The sequence below is a fragment of the Dromaius novaehollandiae genome, chromosome 10 (genome assembly GCF_036370855.1).
Source record: "Dromaius novaehollandiae isolate bDroNov1 chromosome 10, bDroNov1.hap1, whole genome shotgun sequence".
Lineage (NCBI taxonomy): Eukaryota > Metazoa > Chordata > Aves > Casuariiformes > Dromaiidae > Dromaius > Dromaius novaehollandiae.
This window is the reverse complement of record NC_088107.1, coordinates 18,287,245-18,310,914: the sequence shown is the minus strand read 5'-3', so window position 1 is coordinate 18,310,914 and position 23,670 is coordinate 18,287,245. Positions and strand designations below refer to the sequence as shown.

The following is a 23,670-nucleotide window of genomic DNA, read 5'->3' as shown; positions in this document are numbered from 1 at the left end:
CTTAACAAAAATCAGAAGCACATTCTGATTCTGTGTGTCGACCGAGGCTAGAAACTGAGAAAAAAAGCTATCAGCAAATTTATAAAATGATAATTTTCTGGGCATTTAAGATTAGGTCCTATGAAAATAATTTACTTAGTACTCTACCACTGCTTAAAAATTTTCTTTTGGATTTTTGGCAGTTTCTATGAGATTAAATTACCAGGCTTTTCTCACATCTTTCATCACTAAGCACACTATGATTTGTGGCTGCAACATCTAAGTCTGCATAGATTCCTTGCAACCTAAATCAGATAGCCCAGGTAACACTGTTGCACTATTTAATGAAAGATGTGCATTTAAAATTTGGAGAAGAGACTGCCAAACGTCTCGGTAATTACAAACATTTTCTCTATAGTGTTTTTTCTCTCTGAATTTAACTTAATTTTTTATCAAAACTCAGCTTTTTTATCTCTGCTTGTTGATGTAAAAGGAGACAATTTTACAGGTAGAAAACAATTTTGACCTCTAAAGAATCATATCCTTCTTGTCATGACACACTGTAAGCACACATTTTAGGACTGTGATGTTTCTTGCCTTCTCTTTATCACCACATTAGGATCATCATTAAGATAAGTCATAAATTTAATGGATTTTTTTTAACGGTGATGGCACAACTGGCTGGAAAACAATACACGAAAAATATTCAACCATTACTTGCTATTAAATAGTCGAGAATTTATAACGTAGGATTCTGCAGGGACTTTTCTTTGGTCAATATCTTCAATAAAGGCACTGAACGATGAAAAAAATGAAAGGAATGGAAAGGATCAGAGGTCTAAAAAACATGATGAAATGGTTGCAAGCATTTAATTTCCTGAGAGAGGGGACACTGAGCAGCTGCCTTCAAACATACAGAAGGTTGCTGTGAGGTAATAAACTGGGAAAAGAAGAAAAAATGGGCTTTAATGGTACAAAGGGATGCTTCAAGTAAGAAAAGAAGTAAGAAATAATTTTCAAGACAGGCATCATTAACAGATTATCGACAGAAAACAGACAAGTGTATGTCAATACATACATACATCAGAGCATACTAATCCTAATTTGCTTCCAATATGAGGAATGGGCTACAGCCCATTACCACATTTCACTAGAGCATTCAACTTAGCATGATCTGATCTGAATTTTATTCCTGATCAAGTCAGATACAGTAGGTGCAAAGAAATAAACTATTTGGGGACTCTCATACAGTTCCTAAATATTATACCCAAAGTCATCAACCACAGTCAAGATGTCAGATGCCAAAGATGATTCTGAATGGCACATGCACAGGACGAGAGCTGGGAGCCCTAGCAACCTGAGAAAAGCAGAAAAGCACAGCTCCCGCCTTCACAACTCAGCAGGATTTGGGGACCATTACCTTCATATACAAGAAAGTTACTGCCAAAAATGTGATACACTTAACCTCCTTGAGAGTAAGCATTTCTCAGCTCCCACTAAGTTTTTTCCTGCACACACAACCTCCAATTTGAGCAAGAAAAAAATACCATGAGCAGTCTACTCTTGAAAGATCAGCTGTCACTAGCCTGCAGTTTCTTCTAGTCTGTTCCAACATAATTTTCTAGAAATCTCCACAGGAAAAAAAAAAAGTTAAGGACCACACAGAACATGTTTATTTTAAAATTTAAGAGGGTTACTTCTATATATTTATAATCCCACATGATTATACATTGGGAAGCTATACATCTACTAATGCTAGTATTATAATTTTAGGATTTAATAATAATCTTCAATGCATTATCTGTTAATACATTCCCTAAAGCCTTCCTACAGGTCACTGAAACAATTAAACTCACTGTCACTATAACACATTATGGTTATTTTTAAAAGATACAGATGGGTTTGGCTAGAAAAAGTTCTCAAATTGCAGACAGAGGAGAGCAAGAACTCATCACCATTATGCTTATTACGGTTCTCTCAGCACATTTGTACAACCTTGTTATCCAGTGGTATGGCATATTTATAGCTTACCAAGATAACAGATCATCACTTGTCAGATGTTGAAATACAGAAGGAACAGATCGCACATTTTTTAAGAAAGTACTTTTGGGATTGAGGAGGTGTGAATCCTGTCTGAGAACACACTATTTGCTTATCCTTATCTTCCCACTCCTGAGGTATTTCAAATTGCCGTTAGGGGAGCCAACGTTTCTCTCAGTTAAGCAATATATGCAACAGACAAAAATACACTGATTTTTTATGCTAAAAATACATTGTATTGCCCTTCACTGAAATTATCAGAAAGTTAATGTCTACTTCTGAGAAATCCAGTAAACCAAAAGATTTCACCCAATTATAACTTTATTTTCTGAAATAGCTACATGGGGTATCTTTTTTTCCATGCCAGAGACCCCATCTTTTCAAATATATAAGCCTTTATCCCTTCAGCCTATCCTTTTCCAATTTAACTGGAGCAGAATGCAATACTTTTTTGCAAGTATGTTTGTAAAATTAGAAATGCACTTTCCATCATCTTCAAACTGATCTCCTTGAAAAATTATTCTTCTTTCACTCAAAGCATCATTATATATATTTTTATCATCAAACCTCTCATTTCCACAAGAGTCTACTGATTAATGTAATCATTGTGCATTATTGTTATTCTGCAGGCTTCTTTGTGGGCATCTAAAATATAATTACAGTGACTTTTGAATTTTCTACTTTCAGAAAATGGAACACTTCACAAAGTAGGATATTATTTTAAATACAAGCTTTTTAGATGCTCTTTACCTTCAGTATTTTTATGGGGTATGCTGTTAGCCAAAACATCACATTCATCTGCTTTGTTTTATCCTATAAGACCATCTATAAAGTAGGAGTCAATATAATGCAAACACAGAAACAATCTCTGGCTATTCTTAAGTTTTATGAGGGAAACAGATACAGACTTGCTAACAGGGTCCAAAAGACCCATTTTGTGAGATGTTGCTTATATTCCAGACCTCCTTGCAGCAGGGTTTTCGCCTGCTTTTATCAGCTGACAGTTTGCTTTAAGACTGAACCTACTGGCTAACTGATTGAAACAGATCACAGTTTCAGTGTTGTATTCTACACTGTTTTACCCAAAATCCACTTTAGCAAAAGCATACTAACATTGTTCCTAACTATCTTCTTAAACTCTGGAGAATGATTTTATCAGTAACTGTTGAAATTACCTTCATCTGAAATGTCTGATCTCTAAAACACATACAAGGAAGGCAAAGGAGGTATAACATTTCCTTCTTTACCCTAACTTCCTTGAAGTTGCATGGTTAATACACTGAAGCAGGATAACAGAAATATTTCTGCACCTTGCAAAATTAGGGAAATTTAACTCAAAATTCTGACTCAAATTCCTAAACAAAGCAGTCTTTATAAATTCAGGCTACAGCCCATTATGGCATTTCACTACAGCATTCAGCTTGGCATGATCCAATCTGAATTTTACTCCTGATCAAGTCAGATACAGTAGGTGCAAAGAAATGAACTATTTGGGGACTCTCATACAGTTCCTAAATATATCTAACGATAAACAAAATGTTAAATTCATGCTCATTTTCCAGAAGTGCTAGATTTAATCAGATGTAAATTTATTTTGAGATGGAAAAAAAATCATTCTTCAGATATATCCTGTTTTATTGATGTTAGATAAATCAGAACAGACATAGATGAGCGGAAGAAATTCTCAGAATACCAAACCCTCCCCCCCCCCAAAAAAAAACAGAAATATGTTCATCCCAGAAACATTAAAGATTTAAAAGCAACTGTGACTCTCAAATTGACTCCTCTTTTGCCCATTATTGCTTGTCTTACCTAGTTCTTAAATTAGGTTAATTAACCAGATGATGTGACATAATTACTTGTGTAGTTTTGGAATCAAAATAGTTAATCCAGAGAGAACCTCAAGTTAACCCCAAAACAACTCATGATGTAGGCAAGCTTTTAAACTGTCATGAGACAGAGGGAACTGTCAAGGGGAAGGATATCTGCAGTTTGTCAGAGCTGAATTCTAGTTCCACAAGCAAAAATATACTGCTTCTGAGGCAGATGCAACATCAGAAATAGAAAAAGGGGTTGCCTCCTTTTATCTTCCTTCCAATTACTTTGGATTCACAAGCCAATGAAGGATATGATTGAACACTCTAGACAAGACTAATCTAGAACTGACAGGTATTGTCTTTGGGGACCTTTTTTCCTAATAACTGGTTAGATATTTATGCTTTCAGATATTTTATTTACAGTAAGCTAGGTTAAGGAAGATAAGAACAAGGTCTTTGGTGGACAACAAAATGCCATTTTGATGTTCATTTTAGTAATTACCTGTATACCCCTTTATCGTTTGTACTGTCATTACTGCTTTTACAATAAAGGTTCCTCCTTTCCACTCAAAGGGCAAATATTACGTACCAACAGAAATTACAGTCTGTCAAACCAGTGTGAATTTTTTTTAAAAGCTCAAAGGAAAAAATGCATTGACTATTTTTACTACCTTAGGTAGCTAAGAAAATATTTACTGAATAAACATCAGTTTCAAAAACAGATGATAATACTTTAATATTGTTGCCAGTTACAGCATATCGTAGTGATATTTCATGGGAACTCCAAATGCCATCTAATGGGTGAAGGTTTATTTCAAATCTATGACTCACCTGATTTCACAAGGAAAGAAGGGGAATTTTTAAGGAAAGAAAATAAATTAATTCTTTAATGACTTTCTAAATTCTACAGGTCCAGATTAACCCCTCTTATAGAAAATCTCAGTAGGAGAAGAATATCTTTCAAGAACTCTTTAAAAAGGTTGGTTTCCTCTTCCACCAGAACAAATGTGAAGGACTGGGGTATGTGAAGGACTTAGGCCTATACATTAAACCTGACTCCTATCTACCATAGCCATTTCTGGTACGAATCCTACCTTCACCCATAAAAGGCAATATGGAAAAGGTAATACAGTTCACAGCTGTTGACATTTGCGTAATTTGTGCCATGCTAGCAGACAGAGAAAACACACCAGCCATCACATCTGTCCTCTCTTCCTATCTTCACTATTCTCTTTCTGTGCCAGGCAGAGGGCTCTGTGATAAAAGTGCCACAGGTGAGTAAGAGACATCATCCGATGCAGCCATAAGAGAATATACCGAGGCCATGCTAAAGTGGATTCAAGGGCACCAGCTTGTTATTTTACATATACTTTTTTCATTTTTATTGTGATTTGGGGCTTATTTTGTTCTGTTTTTTAAATGTTAATTTAAACACCAGTCAGATGTATTTATGTAATACCCCATTCCCTAAACTTACTTTCTTAAAGTACCCTTTATCACCGAACATTTGTGACTAAAACCCTTTGAGAAATACCCTTTCTTGACTCCCCTTTTGCTCTTTACATGCAATGGAAATATATTTCGCATGACTACTTCTGTCAGAAACTACTGTAAAACTGAACATTCAGATCTAACACATCTTGAACTAATGTGGCTCTTTTTCTGAAAGTAAAGGGGGAAAGAAATGCAAAGCAGCAAAAAGGCATCCATTCAGTTTGAGACAAAAGCTGATCAATATACTTTCCTGATTATTATCATCTGCAATAGATACAATGGCCTTTCAGAAACAGCAACACATAATCCTCTGCTGCCAGCATTTCTGTATAAGCAAGCAAGAAGAACCTCTACTACTCCTTTTCTGGAGATCCCATCCATACTTTAGTCAGGAGTTTTCTAAATACATTTTTGACTTTATGATAATGATTCATCAAAAATGAAACTTTCCACAAGGATACATACATAATTTTTTTCCCCCAGGAAAGAATTTCTATTTAAGGGGAAAAATACAAAGGGTCAGACTGTAGCCTGGCACTCCAAATCACCTGGGACATGTGAAACCAAGATTCAGTTCCTGAACTTTCACACAAACACAGGACTTGAGCCTTTGTCAAGTTGAGTCATGCTCTTCTCTGCTACACAAACAGTAGCAACAGCAATCTCCTAAGTAAATTATATCCCACATCAATATAATTTTGCTGAGATGGACTATTTATTCAGATGACAGGATAACCAGAACTGTATAGTTATCAATGAGGATATAACTTTCTTATTCTGCAGGACATTAGTTACTGATGCTGATGACATCTATAAAGGGAACAAGTTCATTTTCAAGACCTAAGGCAAGCTTGTGAAGTTGGCAAATTTTTATTTTATAAATTAGACAAATTGGAAATGAAAAAATAAACCTGTAATGCCGTTTCAACCATCAGTGTTTAAATTAAGCTGCTGTAAAAATCAGAAATTCCCAAAGTTACTGTTGATGTTGCCTCCTTCAAGGTTTTTTAAAAAAATAGTATGTATTCTTCAAAGCACTTATATCTAAGAAGTTTTTCTTTTTTTCTCTGGATACAATAATAAGCAAGCCCATATTTGTTAGAATACTGTAAAATTACTCAATTTCTTAAACTGCAGTCTATCCAAAAGCAATGTCTCATCATAACGGTAAAGCAGCAGTAATTCAGAGTAGTATATTTCTAATTAACTGCAACTTAGCTCTGCAGTATATTGCATTTTTTAAACTCAAAACCCTCATGCAAACTTAACAGGCACAATCTACCCTATTTCTATATGCAAATACCATTAACATCCTCCAAAAAATTTCACCCTTTGATGCACTGTAGAGCAAACCTATCAATGTCAGGGAATCTGTTGATTAAAAGACAAGTATATCATGTTGATATGGATTAAAAAACAAAAGCGAGAAAGTTTTGGAGAGGAGGGGCAAAAAAAAAAAAAAATCACACCCTGATGTAGGGGCAGACAGCGAGGGATTGGACAAGATAGAGTTAAGGAGCCGAAAGCCTTGGGAGGAATAAATAGCAGCATGTAGGTAAGGTAGTAGCCGCACGGGATGAGGAGGAGTGATGATGGGAACTTGACCTTCAGGAAAGTACCGAACCGAGCGAGAGATTATATAAAGGGCTTGCTTGCTTGAATAAAGATGATTCTGATCCAGCACATTGGAGTCCGTGAATCAGACCGCCACAAATGGCGTCCGAACAGGGACCGAAGACTGACTTCGTCCAGGGCTGTAGAGGCAGCGGTTAGCTGAACCGGTGGCGGAGCCCGGCCGAACAAAGAGCTGCTGAAAGGAAGCAGAAGGGGAGCCGCTGAAAGGAAGCGGCATTGCGTGCAACAGGTTATCTACTGCTGGACGGAGGTAAGTGGCCGGCAACACGTGGGAGTCGTGGGAAACGGAATCTCCCTGCAAGATAGGTCCGTGCTAAACGTAATGCAAAAGACTTTGAAACAGCACGGTAGACATATACCCGCCCAAGATCTCCAAATGTTATTGATGTGGGCACGCTTGAACTGTCCCGAGGTGAATTCTAGCACGATTCATAGCCTCAGTACGTGGGACTCTATCAGAGTTAAGCTCTGGGACGCGGCAACAAGAAACAGTAAGACAGCGGCAGGACTTTTAGCCCCGTGGCGTACCATGCTTGAGACCCTGAAAGAGCATAGCAAGAAGAAAACACAGGGACCGGAGGCACCCGCAGCCCCCACAGCACCTCTGTTAAGCGACATGGTGGTGGGGGCAGTGGGTGGACGGGACTCCCCAGGAAACGACCCAGACAATCCGTTTGACCCAGGGCCGATCGATCCAGAACAGGAGCCAGACCTCTATCCACCTCTTAAGGCACCTTGCTGTGTCCATCTTACCGCCCCTTTGGAACCACCGCCCCCTCAAGAGACGGGGCCGCCCGCGAGTGCGGACTGCCCGCAACCCCCCCACTGACCCAGCCTTCTGGGAAGGATCCATCACCCCAGGGCCGCTCAGTGGGGCGTGACTATACCGTCCGGGGACGCCCCCCGCCTGCCTTCTTCCCTCCCTCCTTTCCTCCCTGCCTTCCTTCCCCCGCCCCCGGCTGGAGGAACACGGTGAAAGCGGAGCAGGCCTCAGCCTGGAACCACAGCACGAGCTCAAATTCAAAAGAGCCTTTCACAGATGTTGTCACCATAAACCTGAAGCTCGGCAATCCTACAGATAGAAATGTGTGCTTCAAAGTTAAGACCATGGCACCACGGAGATACTGTGCAAGACCTAACAGTGCAATTATCGATGCAGGAACATCAATTAATGTTTCTGTGATGCTACAGCCTTTTGACTATGATCCTAATGAGTAAAGTAAACACAAGTTTATGGCAAAAAAAAAAAAAAAAAAGAGAGAGAGAGAGAGAGAGAGAAACAGTCTATGCTTGCTCCAGCTGATACTTCAGATATGGAAGCAGTATGGAAAGAGGCAAAACCAGAAGAACTCATGCATTTGAAACTTAGGCACGTGTTTGAGCTACCAACGGAAAATGATACGCTTTATGACATAGAAATGAGATTGTATCTACAATTGCAACAAAGACAGATTCTTCTGTAATGTCTAAATCAATAAGTCCCTCTTCGGAGGCACCCAGCTCGAGCTGTAATTACTGCACGCGTGTCATTAAAATTTAATTATTTAATTTGCTTTGATTTGGCTCTGAACTTTTCTGCAGGAACCTAGGGTCAGGCCCTGTTATGGTGGCTGACAAGCCTAATTTCCATAACAGTTTGGCGACCCAGATGGGACCCTAGGCGACCACTGTCAGGGCCTCTCGTCTCCAAACGATCATCTGGTGCCATTGGGTGAATTCACATGGGATTTTTGGCAACAAGAGGCACCGAAAAGGTGAGCCTTAAATTCCCACCTAAATTCTAAATTCTGGTCTGGTAGCAGTGCACTGTAAGGGGTACGCGGGCTGGCCACTGTAAGGCATACCAGGGGATGGGTGTGAGTCCCATCCCCAGGGTTTGGGTGGGTTTTAAGTTCCAGCTCGGTCTGGCCGGAAAGGGGAGTGCGCAGCCTGACCAGCATAAGGCGCACTGCAAGACTGTAAGACAGAAGTCTAGAGTCACTGTGACTGGTGTGAGTGTGAACAGTACTGTGTGTGCAAGTGTGTATAGCCTGGGAACAGGCCAGGGCGCCCGTCAGCTGATGAAGCCGCCTGCTGCGAAGCGACAGCAGTCCTAGCAGTTAAAGACTCGGGTGGTGTGAGTACGGTTCCCAGAGAGTGAGAAAAAGACAGTGTGTGATGATTTAAAAAAAAAAAAAAAAAAAAAAAAAAAAGTTGGTCCAACTATGTCAGGAGGATTGCCCATTCCTGACAAAGGAGGAAAACCCAGCGGAACCCAGCAAGGGACTTTTGATCAGCAGGCTAAATTGTCCCATGATTTCTTTTTTTTTTCACCAAAATGCAAAAGCGCTACAAAAAACTTATCACAAGAGACCAGGCCCAAGACATTATTCAAAGTTACCCCCACTGCCAAAATGTATCCCCATTATCACCGTACTTAGGGACCAACCCTCGAGGCCTGCAACCCTGCAGTGTCTGGCAGACAGATGTTACCCATTATCCCTTACTTCGAAAATTGAAATATGTTTATGTTTCTGTAGATACCTTTTCCCATTACGTTGTCGCTATTGCCCATGTTGGAAAAAAAGCCATGATGCATGTAGTCACTGGCTTGCCTGTTTCGCCACAATGGGGGTTCCCACTCTAATTAAAACTGACAATGGTCCCGCATACACTGCACAACGAACATGGGCATTTCTTCAAACCTGGGGGTGGTCACTCATGTGACCGGAATTCCCTATTCCCCAACTGGCCAGGCAGTAGTGAAATGTACCCACTGTACTCTAAAAAACATGCTTGAAAAACAAAAAAGGGGGAATAGCCCCAGTGCCTCCCCAGAAGAGCAGCTGTGGAAAGCCTTATATGCTCTCAACCTCTTAAACTGTTATACGGACCGAAGTGCAGTTAATAAGCATTTTTCATGCCCTATGTGGTGAGAACAGCATTGGGTTCACTACAAGAACCTGGAAACGGGTCAATGGAGTGAACCAGTAGACTTAATAATGTGGGAGAAAGGTTACGCTTGTCTCTCCACAGGTAACGGGCCTCGTTGGATGCCTGCACGACTGATTCGACCTGTTGACGCATTCCTCGAAACACCAAACGAGGACTGAGAGCCAGTTAAGATGAGCCCATTTCGGGACATTTTCTGGCAATCTGACTGCCTTGTGCAGGGTCAATATCTATTCATAAAAGCTTACAGCGACTACGTGACCTTACTAATAAGTTGTAGATAGAATCAGAGTGGAACCCTTTTGAGGGATAGGACTGGATGTTAGGTTTGGGGTCATGGGTTAAGAAGGTACTGGCGTATGGATTGGCAATCTTGCTAAGATTTCTAGCCCTTGCTATCTATCTCCCCTGCTTAATAAGCCTTATGCAGAGAATGACTCGAAGGGCTTTGCATCAAGTACTTGTTGTACAAATACACACTGCACTGGCAATATTTAGTTTGGAAAATAAAAAAGGGGGAGATGCAGGGGCAGACAGCGAGGGATTGGACAAGACAGAGTTAAGGAGCTGAAAGCCTTGGGAGGAATAAATAGCAGTATGTAGATAAGGTAGTAGCCGCACGGGATGAGAAGGAATGATGATGGGAACTTGACCTTCAGGAAAGTACCGATCCGGGCGAGAGCTTATATAAAGGGCTTGCTTGTTTGAATAAAGTTGATTCTGATCCAGCACACTGGAGTCCGTGAATCAGACCGCCACACCCTACAATACTAAGATGTAAAGTTGGGAGAATAACTTAAAAGTCCTTTAAAAATACAAGCCACTGAATTCAACCAAATGGCATAGTATCACACTACTAACCTGAAGCAAGAACATGCATTCTATTGGCAATAAAGGTATTAAGGTTGTATTAATACTGTGTAAGCACTTTGCCCCATTAACGTTCAAACACACTGAAACCAAGTAACAATGGTTGTGAAAATGGCTACAATACAGCTTTTAAAGTAGAACACCTCAGAATACAAAATTTATACCAACATATAACATATATAAATTGCCAGTGACAGCCAATCAAAAGATCTTAAGCGAATGTAATATTCATGCCACATTTAAGGAATTATTCTGGATTCACATGACTACTTTAAAATAGAAAAACAAAAGAAATGTATAGTAATTCTACATCTTAGAGAAAAAAATAGATTTCCTATACCACATACTATGTTTTATCTATGATAATAAATGAAACATATATTCCTATTATATGAACATATACACCCACTAAAGGAGCTTTAATGCAGAGCAATTTGCCAGTATAAGATGTCCTAAAAGACACTAGCAAGTTTGTAGAAACCTGCTGCACCTTCTGTGCAATCATCATACACCTGATAAAAATTTCTACTGACCAAAAACTTCCACATACGTAAAATCATTGTTTTAGTGAAGATCATCTTACAATTTACACCAAAAGAATTAGATTATAAACACAAAAATAACAGCAGATGAACCTACAGTAATTGAATCAGGACAGCACTTTTGAAGAGAAACTCCTCATTGCTCTCATGTATCAGGCTTTGGTTTGTACTACACAAAGGTCTTAGAACATGCAACTGCATTCTTTCTGAATGAAACTAAACTGAAAGGTGGGCTACAAATGCTAATGGACATTCAGTCAACAGTACCAGCTTTGAATACTAAAAATACCACCCCCTCGCCCCCACATTTTGGGCAGCTGGTCCTCAAGAACTGGGTATGTCACTCTGCAGACCTGCACTACAATACTAAACCAGTATGCAGTAAAATTCTGTCTGGTAGAAAGGACTCCCATTAATTTAGAGGGAATTCACATCCTCTGAACAGTATAGGTGTTTTCACATTGGCCTTGCAGGTTATGTCTGAACTAAGAATAAGTTAAACAGAACAGGGGCCAACCTGTTTGCAAAAGAGTTTATGCTAAGCTGACAGTATCCACGCTATACACCTTTCAGATGGGTGACTACTTCAGAGGAGCTCTAGTCTGGGCCCACGTCTGAATACATGTCAGCAGTCAGAGTGCATTTTCTGCACTCTAAGAGTGCATCTTTTGGTTTCATTTCATCCACAATGAACCAAGTTGCTGCAGTCTGAGAATGCTCCACAATGTCAGCCAAAGCACAGTAAGCGGGAATGATCAGGAGATTCCCTGAGAGCTTGTACATGATCAGAACTAGAACACTGATGTAGATGCATCCACTGTAACAAACAACAGTGATAAATTAGACTGGGGAAAGGACTGAAGCTTCAAACTGCATGAGCAAGTACTTTTAAATGGACTCTGAACACACCCTTGTTACCCACGCAGATTGTAGCCTCTGGTTACAGGGTAGACACTTTTGCCAAGGACAGAATGCTTAGCTTTGGCGGGGTTTAACCTTAAGATATTGCCTGCACACAAGTTATGATGCTCTAAATGTATAAATAATATTCAATTATAAATCCCCTAGCTTGGTCAAATTTACATGAAACTCCTTTAAAGCACTGTGGTTATTGCTGTAGAGAAGGGGAAATGAATGCACCGTATTCAGCAGTTTGGAAATGTATTTTTATTTAAATATGCTACTGAAATAGTTATACTCCAGTACGTTAGAGATTTTCAGGTAGTTTATATCTTATGGAGTTCTATTGTCTGTTTTGGGCTTTATTACAAAAGGCACAGGAGAGAGTAGAAAAATGAATTGTGAAAGAATAGCCAATTAAGCATGGTAATTCACAACTCATTCATCAATAAGTTGCAATATACCACTAAAACGGAGGTGTACTATGTTCAACAACTGCTAATGACTGGATAATTGACCTTGGAAATTCCTACTTGAACTAAACTACTCATCTATGCCCAAGTTTTTCAGTATACTATAACTGTTCCACACAGCTAGTTATTATGGTAAGTTCCAGGGTAATATTTACTGCAGTTAGAGGAACTGTTCATATATTTCCAGGATAAAATAATGTCTGGAAAGGACAACGAGCATTCAGGCAAAATATTTAATTCCTAGAAAAACTGAGACACACACCCATCTTTCTATTAGGCATTAAAAAATAAAACCATATATTATACTGCTAATAGTAAGAGACTCACTATAGATGTGATATTGTTATTCTAAAGTCTAGCCGCCTACAAAAAAATAGACTTCAGAATACAGGTAATTTATAATAATATAGTATAAACAATTTTCATGCTATTTCTTTTTTTTACAGATGGAACCCCTCAGAAGCGTCACAATATGGCAACTTTTCTCTCCCCTTAAACTATTCCTTGCTGTAACACAGCAAGTTTTTAAAATCAACCTGCATGATCAAGTGTTTCTCAGTTCCAGAAGGCTTAACCAATAGGACATAAGCAGAAGCAATAAAACCTGTTTTGCCTCCTGAAATAAATCATGCGGGCTTCCATGAATCCATTATTTTTCAGCACACTGAAGACAGGAAATTCTCAAGGTTACTCTTGGCCCAAGATTCACCATGAAGTTATGAACAGCCATTTTATTGTTTATAGTTCACAGAATAGAAAAGGAATACTATCTTACTAATTTACCTCATTTTCAAGTGTCAAATTTGCTATTACTTCCATCAGGATATGAAAACAAAATTCTCATCCATGAATCCACTATTCCAAAGCTCTGCTTCACCATGAACTCCAGAAAATATGACAATGTATGCCAGATTTCTTATTCCTTGTGATTATAAGATGCATATGATCTCTTTTTGGACACCACCACCACAGGTTTTAACTGTCACCCAGTAACAGGTTTTAACCCAGGCTTGTTTTGTCTATTTCTTTGTAAGTCTGTAGGATAATATTGTCATGGTGTACACATCAAGAAATGCTAAGTCATTAATAACGAACACTTACCTATACAAAACATGTTGTGAGCTTTGTGACCTTTATGAAGGTGTGTGGCTACCCCATGTAGGTGATATTTTAATAAACTTTTATTAATAATGTGCACCAGGAATACACATATGCCAAGCCTCCATCCTGCTTCACTAAGATACAAAGTTCCAGATAGCTGACATCCTTCCTCAGCTTGCTCACATTTCAAAGCCCTGATGAACCAGCAAAGGGGGAAAAAAGCTTGCATAAGGTGTTAGTGAGTTAGTGCAACCCATGTAGTAAAGAGTCAGAAAACCAGAGATGGTGGGCTAGCTAGGGGACACAGATTTAATAAAGTCTCAAAGAACCAGAGTTAGCACGAGTTTCTTGTACAAGTATATACAACTGGAGATCCCACTGCACGTAACAAGAATGCAATATCCTCCCTGAATGGTTTTAAAGTGAGGGGTTAACAGCGATGAGTCAAACAATACCAGTATTGCTTTCTCAAATTCAGCATCCGGTCTGGCTGCTCTGTCAAGCTGTTCTCCAATATTTACCTTACTAGCTTCAGATACTGGCATATTCCTAAAGCACATAAACTGTGCTGCTTTGTAAGATAGAGCATTTGGCTCATAAGCCAAATGACAGAGTGTGAAAAATGCAGAGATGTGCTTGCACCAAGCATTGTTCAAAAATAGGCTGGAAAGAAGCTGAAAGGGCCTTGGATCAAATCAAATATTACAGTAACTCACTAGAGAAAGCAAAGCATAAAGTTTCTTCATACTTTATGACAAGTAAGGAGGAATTCATACCAGGACAAAAACAAAAATATCCTAATCCTGAAAGAATACCTCTCATTTTGTGACTACCCTATTGGCTAAAGCCTTCCATAAATTGTTAGCCAGGTCCAGTAGTCACTCATTTATTGGAAAGACAAAAGACAGCATATCAAATTGCTTGTAGGATTTCTGAGGTGATCCATGTCCTGGTCTTCTAAATTTCATCATTCCAAAGCAAGGAAAATTTAAAAATAACTGTTCTAATGCTTGGGATGCATCCTCTCTCAGGAACGACATAAGATTTCCAGTGACCAGATAGGGAAGTCAGTCCTGTTTGCTGCCTTGATGCAACTCCATTTGATATTCTGCATCAGAGGTCTGATAAGACTCCTGAAGAGAGAGACTTATTCAGTGCAGAAATTAAGCTAGTCCTAAAATAGCAATACCAACTACCTCCAAAAGAAACCTGGAAGAATTTGAATACTTACGGATATAGAACATTGCCTGAATCAGTATCAGACTTTACCGGATAATGAATCTTTCATAGAATTTGTTCATGATAAACTAATCATCATGGGCATGGAGTGCAGATTTAAAACGCACCATTAGAAAAAGCATTTACAGAGAGGTGTCTGGCCAGATAAATCTTAACTGAACAGCTACTCACCTCTTCTCTGCAGTTAAAACAGATGCCTAGGAGTGTTTCTGATGATTTCCAAAATTCTAGAAAAAACTCAGTTGGAGCTAAGAAGGTTAAAGTAGGTTAAACATTCACCAGGTTCTGTATGATTACCACGGATATTAAACGCGAGCACCCCATACCCTTTATCATCACACAGAAGCACAGAGCACATGTAGCATCCTAATGGACATCCTAATATCAAAACTACTGGACATCTGTGCTCATCTGCTATAGGTATGGATGAAATATGGACACCAATGCTACCACTTAAGTCCTAGATACGAGACAACCAGGTCCAAGACAAATAAATTTGATATATGTTGACAGATTTGACAAATACAGCATAAAAAGAAAAATACAAACATCATTTCAGTAATAGCAATAAGTTTACTTTTTCACCAAACAGTTGAGCTCTATTTTCACAGTAACAGACACGCTGCCAGAATCAGGCTTTTCATGTAAACTGAAGCTCATTCCTCCAAGCTACAAATAGCATCACTCCAGTAACTCCTTTATTTCACCTGACTATCCCCAAGCAGTAATGGAAAAAAAAGGAGGGGAGGGTGGAGAGAAAAAGGGGAATGGAGGAAAGAAAAATTCTGCTCCCAGAATGGAGAAATTATCACTCACAATTATTAAATCCTCTTTATTTCTTGTAGTCTCCCCTTCACTCCTACAATGATTCTGCATGAGAACACGCTAAAACAATGTACTGCATGTGAAGAACAGCCAAGGCCACAGACTATTAGAAGCTTTTGAAAATCAACTCTTCTCTAATAATGGATCGTCTGAGGAATTTAAACCCATTTTATAAAATATCACTGAAGAATACAGAAAAGGCTATACACTAAGATTTCTCACTTAATAATGAACTAAATAATGTATTTTGTTCCATATTTTTCATGAGAAAGGAGTTGGTCTGAATTCACCCTAACAATTTCCTTATATATCTATTTACCTTTCTAAAGAACACAAAAAAACCTCTGCGTCAAGAACCTCGAAGACATAATATATCAAATCTATGTTTAAACCAACACACCTTATCTGTTTTGAACATAGGATATGGATGAAAAGAGGCAGAATTAAGAAGAAACATATTAAAAAGGAGAGGTAACATTTTAGGAAGTCTTCCAGCCAAACACTGGTATACGAAAAAAAAAAGGCATTTTCAAAAAAAATATATATACACACACACACACACACACATATATATATATATAAAAGATAGCTTGTAATTTACCATGTTTTTCTAAGACTTGTAGTGCTACAGTATGATTTGAAAAACCTTGGCAAGAGAAAAGTGATTTTATGAGTTAACATGAAATTTCATTAATGCTTTCCTATACTACAGATAACTCTAGTCTCTGAGGCTGACGATATTCTCTGAATGCTGGGATCAAGGAAATAAATAAATGTCTAATTGCCCACTTTAATAATTTCAAGAAATGACTGATGAAAGCAAGATTTGCTTCTGTAGTCACTCGAGCATGGCTCTATCAGGCCTGTGGTTCACTAGCACCACAACACTGATATAGTCGCCATAAACTTTAAAGCACACTTAGCTGGAGCTTTACAGACAATCTGGTCTTGTATAAAGCCTGCAAATTACAAAGCAATCAATGTTTTGGATTCTAAAGGGCAAAGAGTGAAGAACAAATATTTTCTCATATGCCAGTAACTATGGACTTCTGGAGAGTCTTCAAGAACCTTGTCACTGCTTATGCTTTTGGGAAAAGTTTCAGTGGCCTGCCAGAATAGCCTGATTTTGAGGCTCATTATTCCACAATCAAAATGAGGCTAAGGATAAGTTCTTCATGTTTTTAAAAGGGTAAGACACTTAAGTTTATACACTTTACATAAAAAGTGTTCACTTTCACCCTGCTGAGAGAATTAACGAGGCTCAGTGTTACTTTACCTTCCAAAGACAAGAAATAAGTACGGAAACCATCATTTCTGATATCTTGACTTCCTCCTGCACTGGGAACTAATCGCCTAACATTTCACCACACTGTTTGCAAAATCTTACCGATAACTCTTTCCTGTGCAGAGGATCAATAGTGCCTGCCCATCTAACCCCAAAATTCCTTTGTGCTCTGCGCAAAGTTGACTCTCATTAATTTTTTTGAAACATCTTCATACAAAATATATTAAAGTAAATATATTTTTCTTTCTCTGATACGATTTTATGAAAGATGAGATGAAGCAAATAGTTTAATTTATAGATGATGTTGAAATGAGCTCTGAATTCTTCAAAGCTTTATGGAAAATATGGTACCTTGTTCTTTAGATAAGCTCTAGCACAGACACTTGATTTGATTCCAAACCAAAAGTGAGAAACCAGAACCTTTCTTTTCATTGGACCAGAAAATTTTCTGAGGATTGTATTTTGTAGTCCTTTGCTTTCTGTTATCAATTGGAATTTTACAAATACTGGGAAATTATTTTCAAAAGCATTTAAAAGATGCTAGGCAATTTTTGCAGCCTTCATTTACATTGACAGGGGAGTTGGGGGGGTCAAAGAAAAAAAAGCAGTGCTCAAAGGCACTAATGCCTCAATACCCAGAAGACTCAATTTTAGGAAAAACTAGAATGTATCACTCCAGAAAAGATTCAGACTTGGTACCCGACCGTCAAGCAACTCAATAATTTACTTCAGTTCCAATAGCAAAAAAAAGTAATTTGAAAGGAGTAAATATTTATGTCTGATTTCAGCACCAATAAAGAGTGAAAGGATAGTTAGGGTTTTTTTCTCTCTCTCTCTTTTTTTCCCTCATTTTCACTTATCTCTAATAGTGTTTTCCAGAGGCAAGCTAAAAAATGTTCACTCTCACACAAAAAGATTTCCAGTTCTGATGATACACCCAGTTTTTGTTGAAATTATTTCAAATAGTTCTGAATGCTTTTACACAAGACTGCATAAATGACTAATCTAACCTCAGAAAGTTCTTCAGAGTTCACAATACTATAAAGCTGCTCTATCATTACCTTGTTTCTTAACTGAGAGATAAGGTGGTTATAGGAGGAGAGTCTGGTTATTCTCATTCCTTGCTAGATATTTTATTCTATGAAATGGAATTATTTAATAAAAAGGTAACATTAATTTAGGAAAGCAAGTATACCTACCTCACTCTGATAATATAAGATGATCAGGCTTTCTAGTTAACAGTCTTACAATACTTTCCCTTACATTTTGTGTCTTCTACTAATTCATTCAATACACATGAATCAAGGCCCAATTTTTTTTATGCTGAGCAAGTAACAAATCATGAAATCAAACTGGAAAACATACTATTCCATGGGTTATATGGCAGATGAAAAAGAGTAGAAGGCAACCTAAATCAGAAAAAGAAAAATGGAAAAAATGGTCTTAAAACATATTGACAATCCTAAAAGTCTCTTTTTACAAAAACTACAGGAGTAGGGAAAAACAGTATTATTGGAAGAGCTGCACTTCCTTGAACACACAATCAATTGTGTGCATCCCTCCTTGGTCTGTCAGGATAAGAAACCATATCTGCCTCAGCTGTCTTAATAGCACATCAATATGTAAGCAGTTAGATACTTAATTTAAAATTTACACCTTGTCATAAGAATACTTGCATTTTAGCTTGCAGAGGCTCAAACTCAGTAAAATGTGATATCGAAATATCAAGGCTACTAGTGTAAAGTGGTATTTCTTCTCAAGATTACAGATAATCCTGAAGAAATCAAAAAAAAGTATTTAAACAGTTAATCCAAACTACTTTGCTGTACTGAAAGACTCAACAAAATTATTGTGTGTTGCACATAAGTGTATTAAATAGTTATTTTTGAAATTCTGCCATTTCTGCCACTTGTTTGGAATGGAATAACACAAGTCATTTATCTAACAGTTTTGGCTTTTAACAAGCACTTTTAAAGCTGAAAACTCTCTGGTCCATTAAAAAGGGCTGAAAATACATCCTTGAAACCAATAACCTATTACATTAAATGGAGCAGATCTTCACCAATAGTTCCCGCAGTCTTAATGCCCTCATATATGTCTGCTTCTCTGTGACTGACTAGTCAGTCTGATTTTGCTGCTTATAATAGAAACTTTCATAGACCAGTATTACATTAATATAACCATGTACACATTTTATTGATACACACACACAAACACAGACAATCAGCACGGATTGAGGCTACTTTTGTAAGAAAAAGAGCATCAACTTTAGCTTGATACTTATGCTAACAGAACACGATATAGTCAAAGTGACAAGAATACACCACGGTCAGTAGAAGCCCAGTTTGGACACCTCACATGCAATATCCTCACCCCTAAGTTCAGAATGAACGAATTTTCTCCCCTGTGGGACCAACAGCCTCTCCCCATGCCAAGAGGCTCATCCCGGCGGTCTCCTGTGACAGGACCTCCCCTTGAGAAGCCACAGGCCTTTCCGGCCTGGCGCGCTCACACCGACTGAGGACTTGTGCACAGTGCACATATGTTAAGTTCTGTTCCTGCTATACTCATCTCATTTTATTACCTTCAACACAACGTAACTAGTGGTTGCATTTGCATCCTGTGCCAAGACCTTGAGAAATGTCTCTGCCTCAAGGTGAACTCTCAAAGACAGTGCAGCAGCCAGAGCTGATGCAAAAGGAAAGACCCCAGGACAATCTGGAATACTTACAAAATGCTTTAAACAGTTCATAGGTATTTCATACATCAGGTGCATCTACAAATGCCTAAAATTAATCCATAATTCCAACTTTCCACCAGCACCATTGATGAAAAGCCAGACCCTCCTGGCTGCCCCTTTCAGAAGAGGCAGTGCTGTCCGGGGTAAGATCCCGAAGCCCCACCACATCGCTTCTGGGCAGCCAAGGCGGCAGCAGTAGAACCGCTGCCAACAAAATCAAAACGCAAATTTCTCACCTGACCGCGCTGGTGCCAGGTAGCTCTAAGCCGAGAGTCACGCGTCCCCCACGTTAACGACAGCGCAGCCCCACACGCGGAGGCCGCCAGGGCTCCCAAGTCCTCACCCCACCCCACGCTCCTAACGGTCCGCGGCGCGCGCCCCGCGCCGGCCGTTGGCCCGGCTAACGGTCGCCCCGCGCGCTGCTGAGGCGGCCCGGCTAACGGTCGCCACGCACCCCGCTGAGGCGGCCCGGCTAACGGTCGCCCCGTGCGCTGCTGACGCGGCCCGGCTAACGGTCGCCACGCGCCGGCCACTGGCCCGGCTAACGGTCGCCACGCGCCACGCGCGCGGCTGAGGCGGCCCAGCCGCGACTCCCCGCGCCCGCGGACTTACCGAGAAGCCGGCCCAGAAGGGGCAGGAGTGGCGGACGCGGGCCGAGGTGGTGAGCGCCAGGGCGGCGAAGCTGACGGCCACGATGAGGCAGCCGAGCACCATCTGGGTGACCCCCAGGGCCAGCATGGCCCGCGAGCGGGCGCGGTGCTCGCGCAGGCGGGACAGGCTGCGGGACAGCGCGGCGGGGCTGAGGGAGCGCGCCCCGCCGGGGGGCCGCGCCGCGCCGCCGCCCAGCGGCATCCTCCGCCGGGCCCCTCACGGCGCGGCCCGGCCCAGCGGCGCCGCCGCCTCCGGCTGCCCCCCGCGCCCGGCGGGGAGGGTGCGCTCGGCGGGCGGTGCGCGGCGGAGGGCAGCCGCGGCTCATGGGGGAGGAGCTGCCCCGGCCGCCGGGGCGACCCGCGAGCCCCGGGCGGAAGGCTGCCGCCCGTAGCCCGCGGGCAGGGCAGGGCAGGGCGGGAGCGGGGCAGCCTCCACCGCGCCTCCCCGCCGCAGGCTGGGGAGAGCCGGCGCGGCTGGGGTGGGGGGCCGCGGGGCGAGGGCGCGCAGCGCACGAGGGCGGCTTGTCCGCAGCCGCCGGCTCGCTGCGGGGGCAGCCCCGGCCCAGCTGGCGAGCGGGGCTGCCGCAGGCAGGGAGCCGGAGCCCTGCTCTCCCCGAGCCGCCGCCGCGGCTCCCGTCTCTCCCGGGGAGGGAGGGAGGGAGGAGAGGCAGCAAAGGGAAGGGGGGAGGGTTGTTTACGGCCAATGGCGGGTGGAGGCAGCGCAGGAGGATCCGCGGCCGCCGGCCCCGCGGGGAGAGCGGCTCGGGCAAGGCGAGCCGGGAGGCGGCGGCGGCGCGGCGCAGCCGCTGCCAGGGCGCGCCCCAGCACCAGGACAGCGCCGAGCCGCCTCGCTGCGTGCGGAGACACGGCGAGCCTCGTCTCCATTTGTCTGTCTGTCGCCCGGCCCTGAGGCCACGCTTGCTGTAGCGCGAAGCAACTGTAGGGAAAAACACCTCATTCGTCCACCTCGCTTTGTATAACCGGGGCGCTTGTATCCGGTGCTCCCCTTTCTCCCCCGGTGCACTTTATACCTGCCTACAGCGGTGGAGAAAGGGAACAGACTTAGTGCTGTGCAGAGACATACTAGTCCTCAGGTGATGACCTGAGAGTCATTTTAACCTTTGTTGTTGTTATTGGAGAATTACGACTGAGCTTCAGATTGCAGCATCTTTGATACCAGAAACATAAAAGCTACCAGAACTAGCCCCTGTGAAAACTTCCCCACCCTGCTGCTCATAGCAACAATGGCCAGTATGGTATGGTTACCCACTGCACCTGGAACACATTTAAAAGCCTGTTTCTAATAGGCATATAGCAGGAAATTACAGCATATTAGTATGATATTAACCAGTTGTCTGCAAAAACCTAGACCTACCTCTGGAAAATGAAGATCATCATCTCACTATATACCAGCATAGAGTAGAGCAGAGTGGGGGCAGTTACAGCAGCATAATTGGCTTATAGTAGTATAAGTTATTTTTGTACAGAAAGAAGTATAAGCATGTACAGTGTACCTACCTATAATATTGTTACATTCATAGAAAAAATCCTGAACACACAAACCAGGCTTAAATTTTTGTTCCTTAGGTCCTCTCTCATTTTTCAACTCTTCTTTGTGTAATACAGTTGTTTAGAGAGGAAATGGAGGAGTGTGCCTTGACAGAAAAGTTTCAAAAGATTACATCCCCTCATTTTTCATAATTAAAACATTCAGTTCTTTCACTGTAACCAAAAAAAAACCTTTTAAGTTTAAAAAAAAAAAAAAACACACTCCACCTGTACCACATAACAGGTCAGGAAAGCAGATGATAGTGCTGTTACCCAGCATGGCTAAAATACTCCTCTAGCACACATGCAGTAATGTTTTATTCAAGTCCACAAAACATCTGACTAAACTCCACACACTGAACAGACAGCTGTTTTCCTGCAAGTTATTCTAAGTGATCAAAAGAAGAGTTAGTTCACAGTATCTTAGTTTCCTAGACCAGAAAACAGAGTATGAACTGGTTAGAAACAAAACACTTGCACATACCCCTTGGTCCAATTTTCAGCGTCAACTGACATTCCTAAATTGTGATTGCTGGCTTATTCAGACTAAGTCATTCTGTCAGTGCTACATCCCACCTGAAAACCCAGGTGGAAGGGCTAAAAGACAACAGAAAGAGCAGAGGATGAACATTAACAGATCACACTGAATTTTGGTTCTACCTAATTCATATTGAAAACTACCTTTCACTTGTTTAATCAAGTACAGCTGTTTGCTACCCAAAATTGGAGACATTGCTTCAAAATTTACCTTTCAAAGTAAAGGAAGAGTTTGTATTATAATATTTTGCCAAACGTCAGCATGAAAGGGCTAGAAAAAGGAAACAAAAAAAATCCCAAAACCAAACAAAACTTGTGCACTCTACATGATTGAGCCACTTATTCCCCAGACCATCCAGAAATGCTTAAAGCTATTCAACAGCAGGACAATTAGAAACCTGATAAATAAATGCATTTAAACCTCTGTGTGGGTGCTCTCATTCAGGAGTAAAATGGCCTTAGGGCTTGGGAAAATTAGGACACATTACACTGGGATGTGAATTTACATTTCAGTAGCTCCCTGTGCTGATACAACTGTATGCAATAAGTACAAAGCAATTTGCTTTTATTTCCAAGGACTTTCAGACTGGCACATATAAAAATCCGCATCTGTGCACACTCCAGAGGACCTGGTATTGCAAGTCCGCATGCTCCTCTGCTGTTCATAAACTTCACATGTGGATAAGCTCTGTGTTTTGCTTCCAATATGGCAAACTAAGGCTAACAGAAAACTGCAACTATTTTGTCTTCTGGTAAGAATACACTGGAGTTTAAAGTACGTTAACTTATTTATGCTGATGTCTCATCATGTTCACTTTAATTTTCTTGAGCATTCAAGTGCAGATACTGCTTAAGATCTGAATTAGCTCTGGATACATTTCTTTGATTTCTCTGAAGGCTCTTAATTGCTGGATTACTTTGTTGGAATTCCCTTTTAATTCATAATGATTTGAAAGCAATTTGGGGAGTGTCATTTGCCTTATCTTTTAATTAAGCTACTTTGTTCAAGAGATTTTTGTTTTAATACTTTCATTGATATTTTTAATGCCCTATCATTGATTATA

General features: G+C 40.8%; 1 protein-coding gene across 4 annotated transcripts in view; it reads right to left on the bottom strand.

The window, feature by feature from the left end:
• Positions 1-20,723, bottom strand: part of ENTREP2 (endosomal transmembrane epsin interactor 2) — a 196,945-nt gene extending 176,222 nt beyond the window's left edge. For 2 of the 4 annotated variants that reach the window (XM_064517487.1, XM_064517488.1), the window contains exon 1: positions 20,484-20,723. In XM_064517487.1, coding sequence (XP_064373557.1) covers positions 20,484-20,723 — 240 coding nt within the window. The remainder of the gene's footprint in view (positions 1-20,483) is intronic. The other 2 variants (XM_064517489.1, XM_026113340.2) reach the window with 2 other exon arrangements.
• Positions 20,724-23,670: the final 2,947 nt, after the last annotated feature.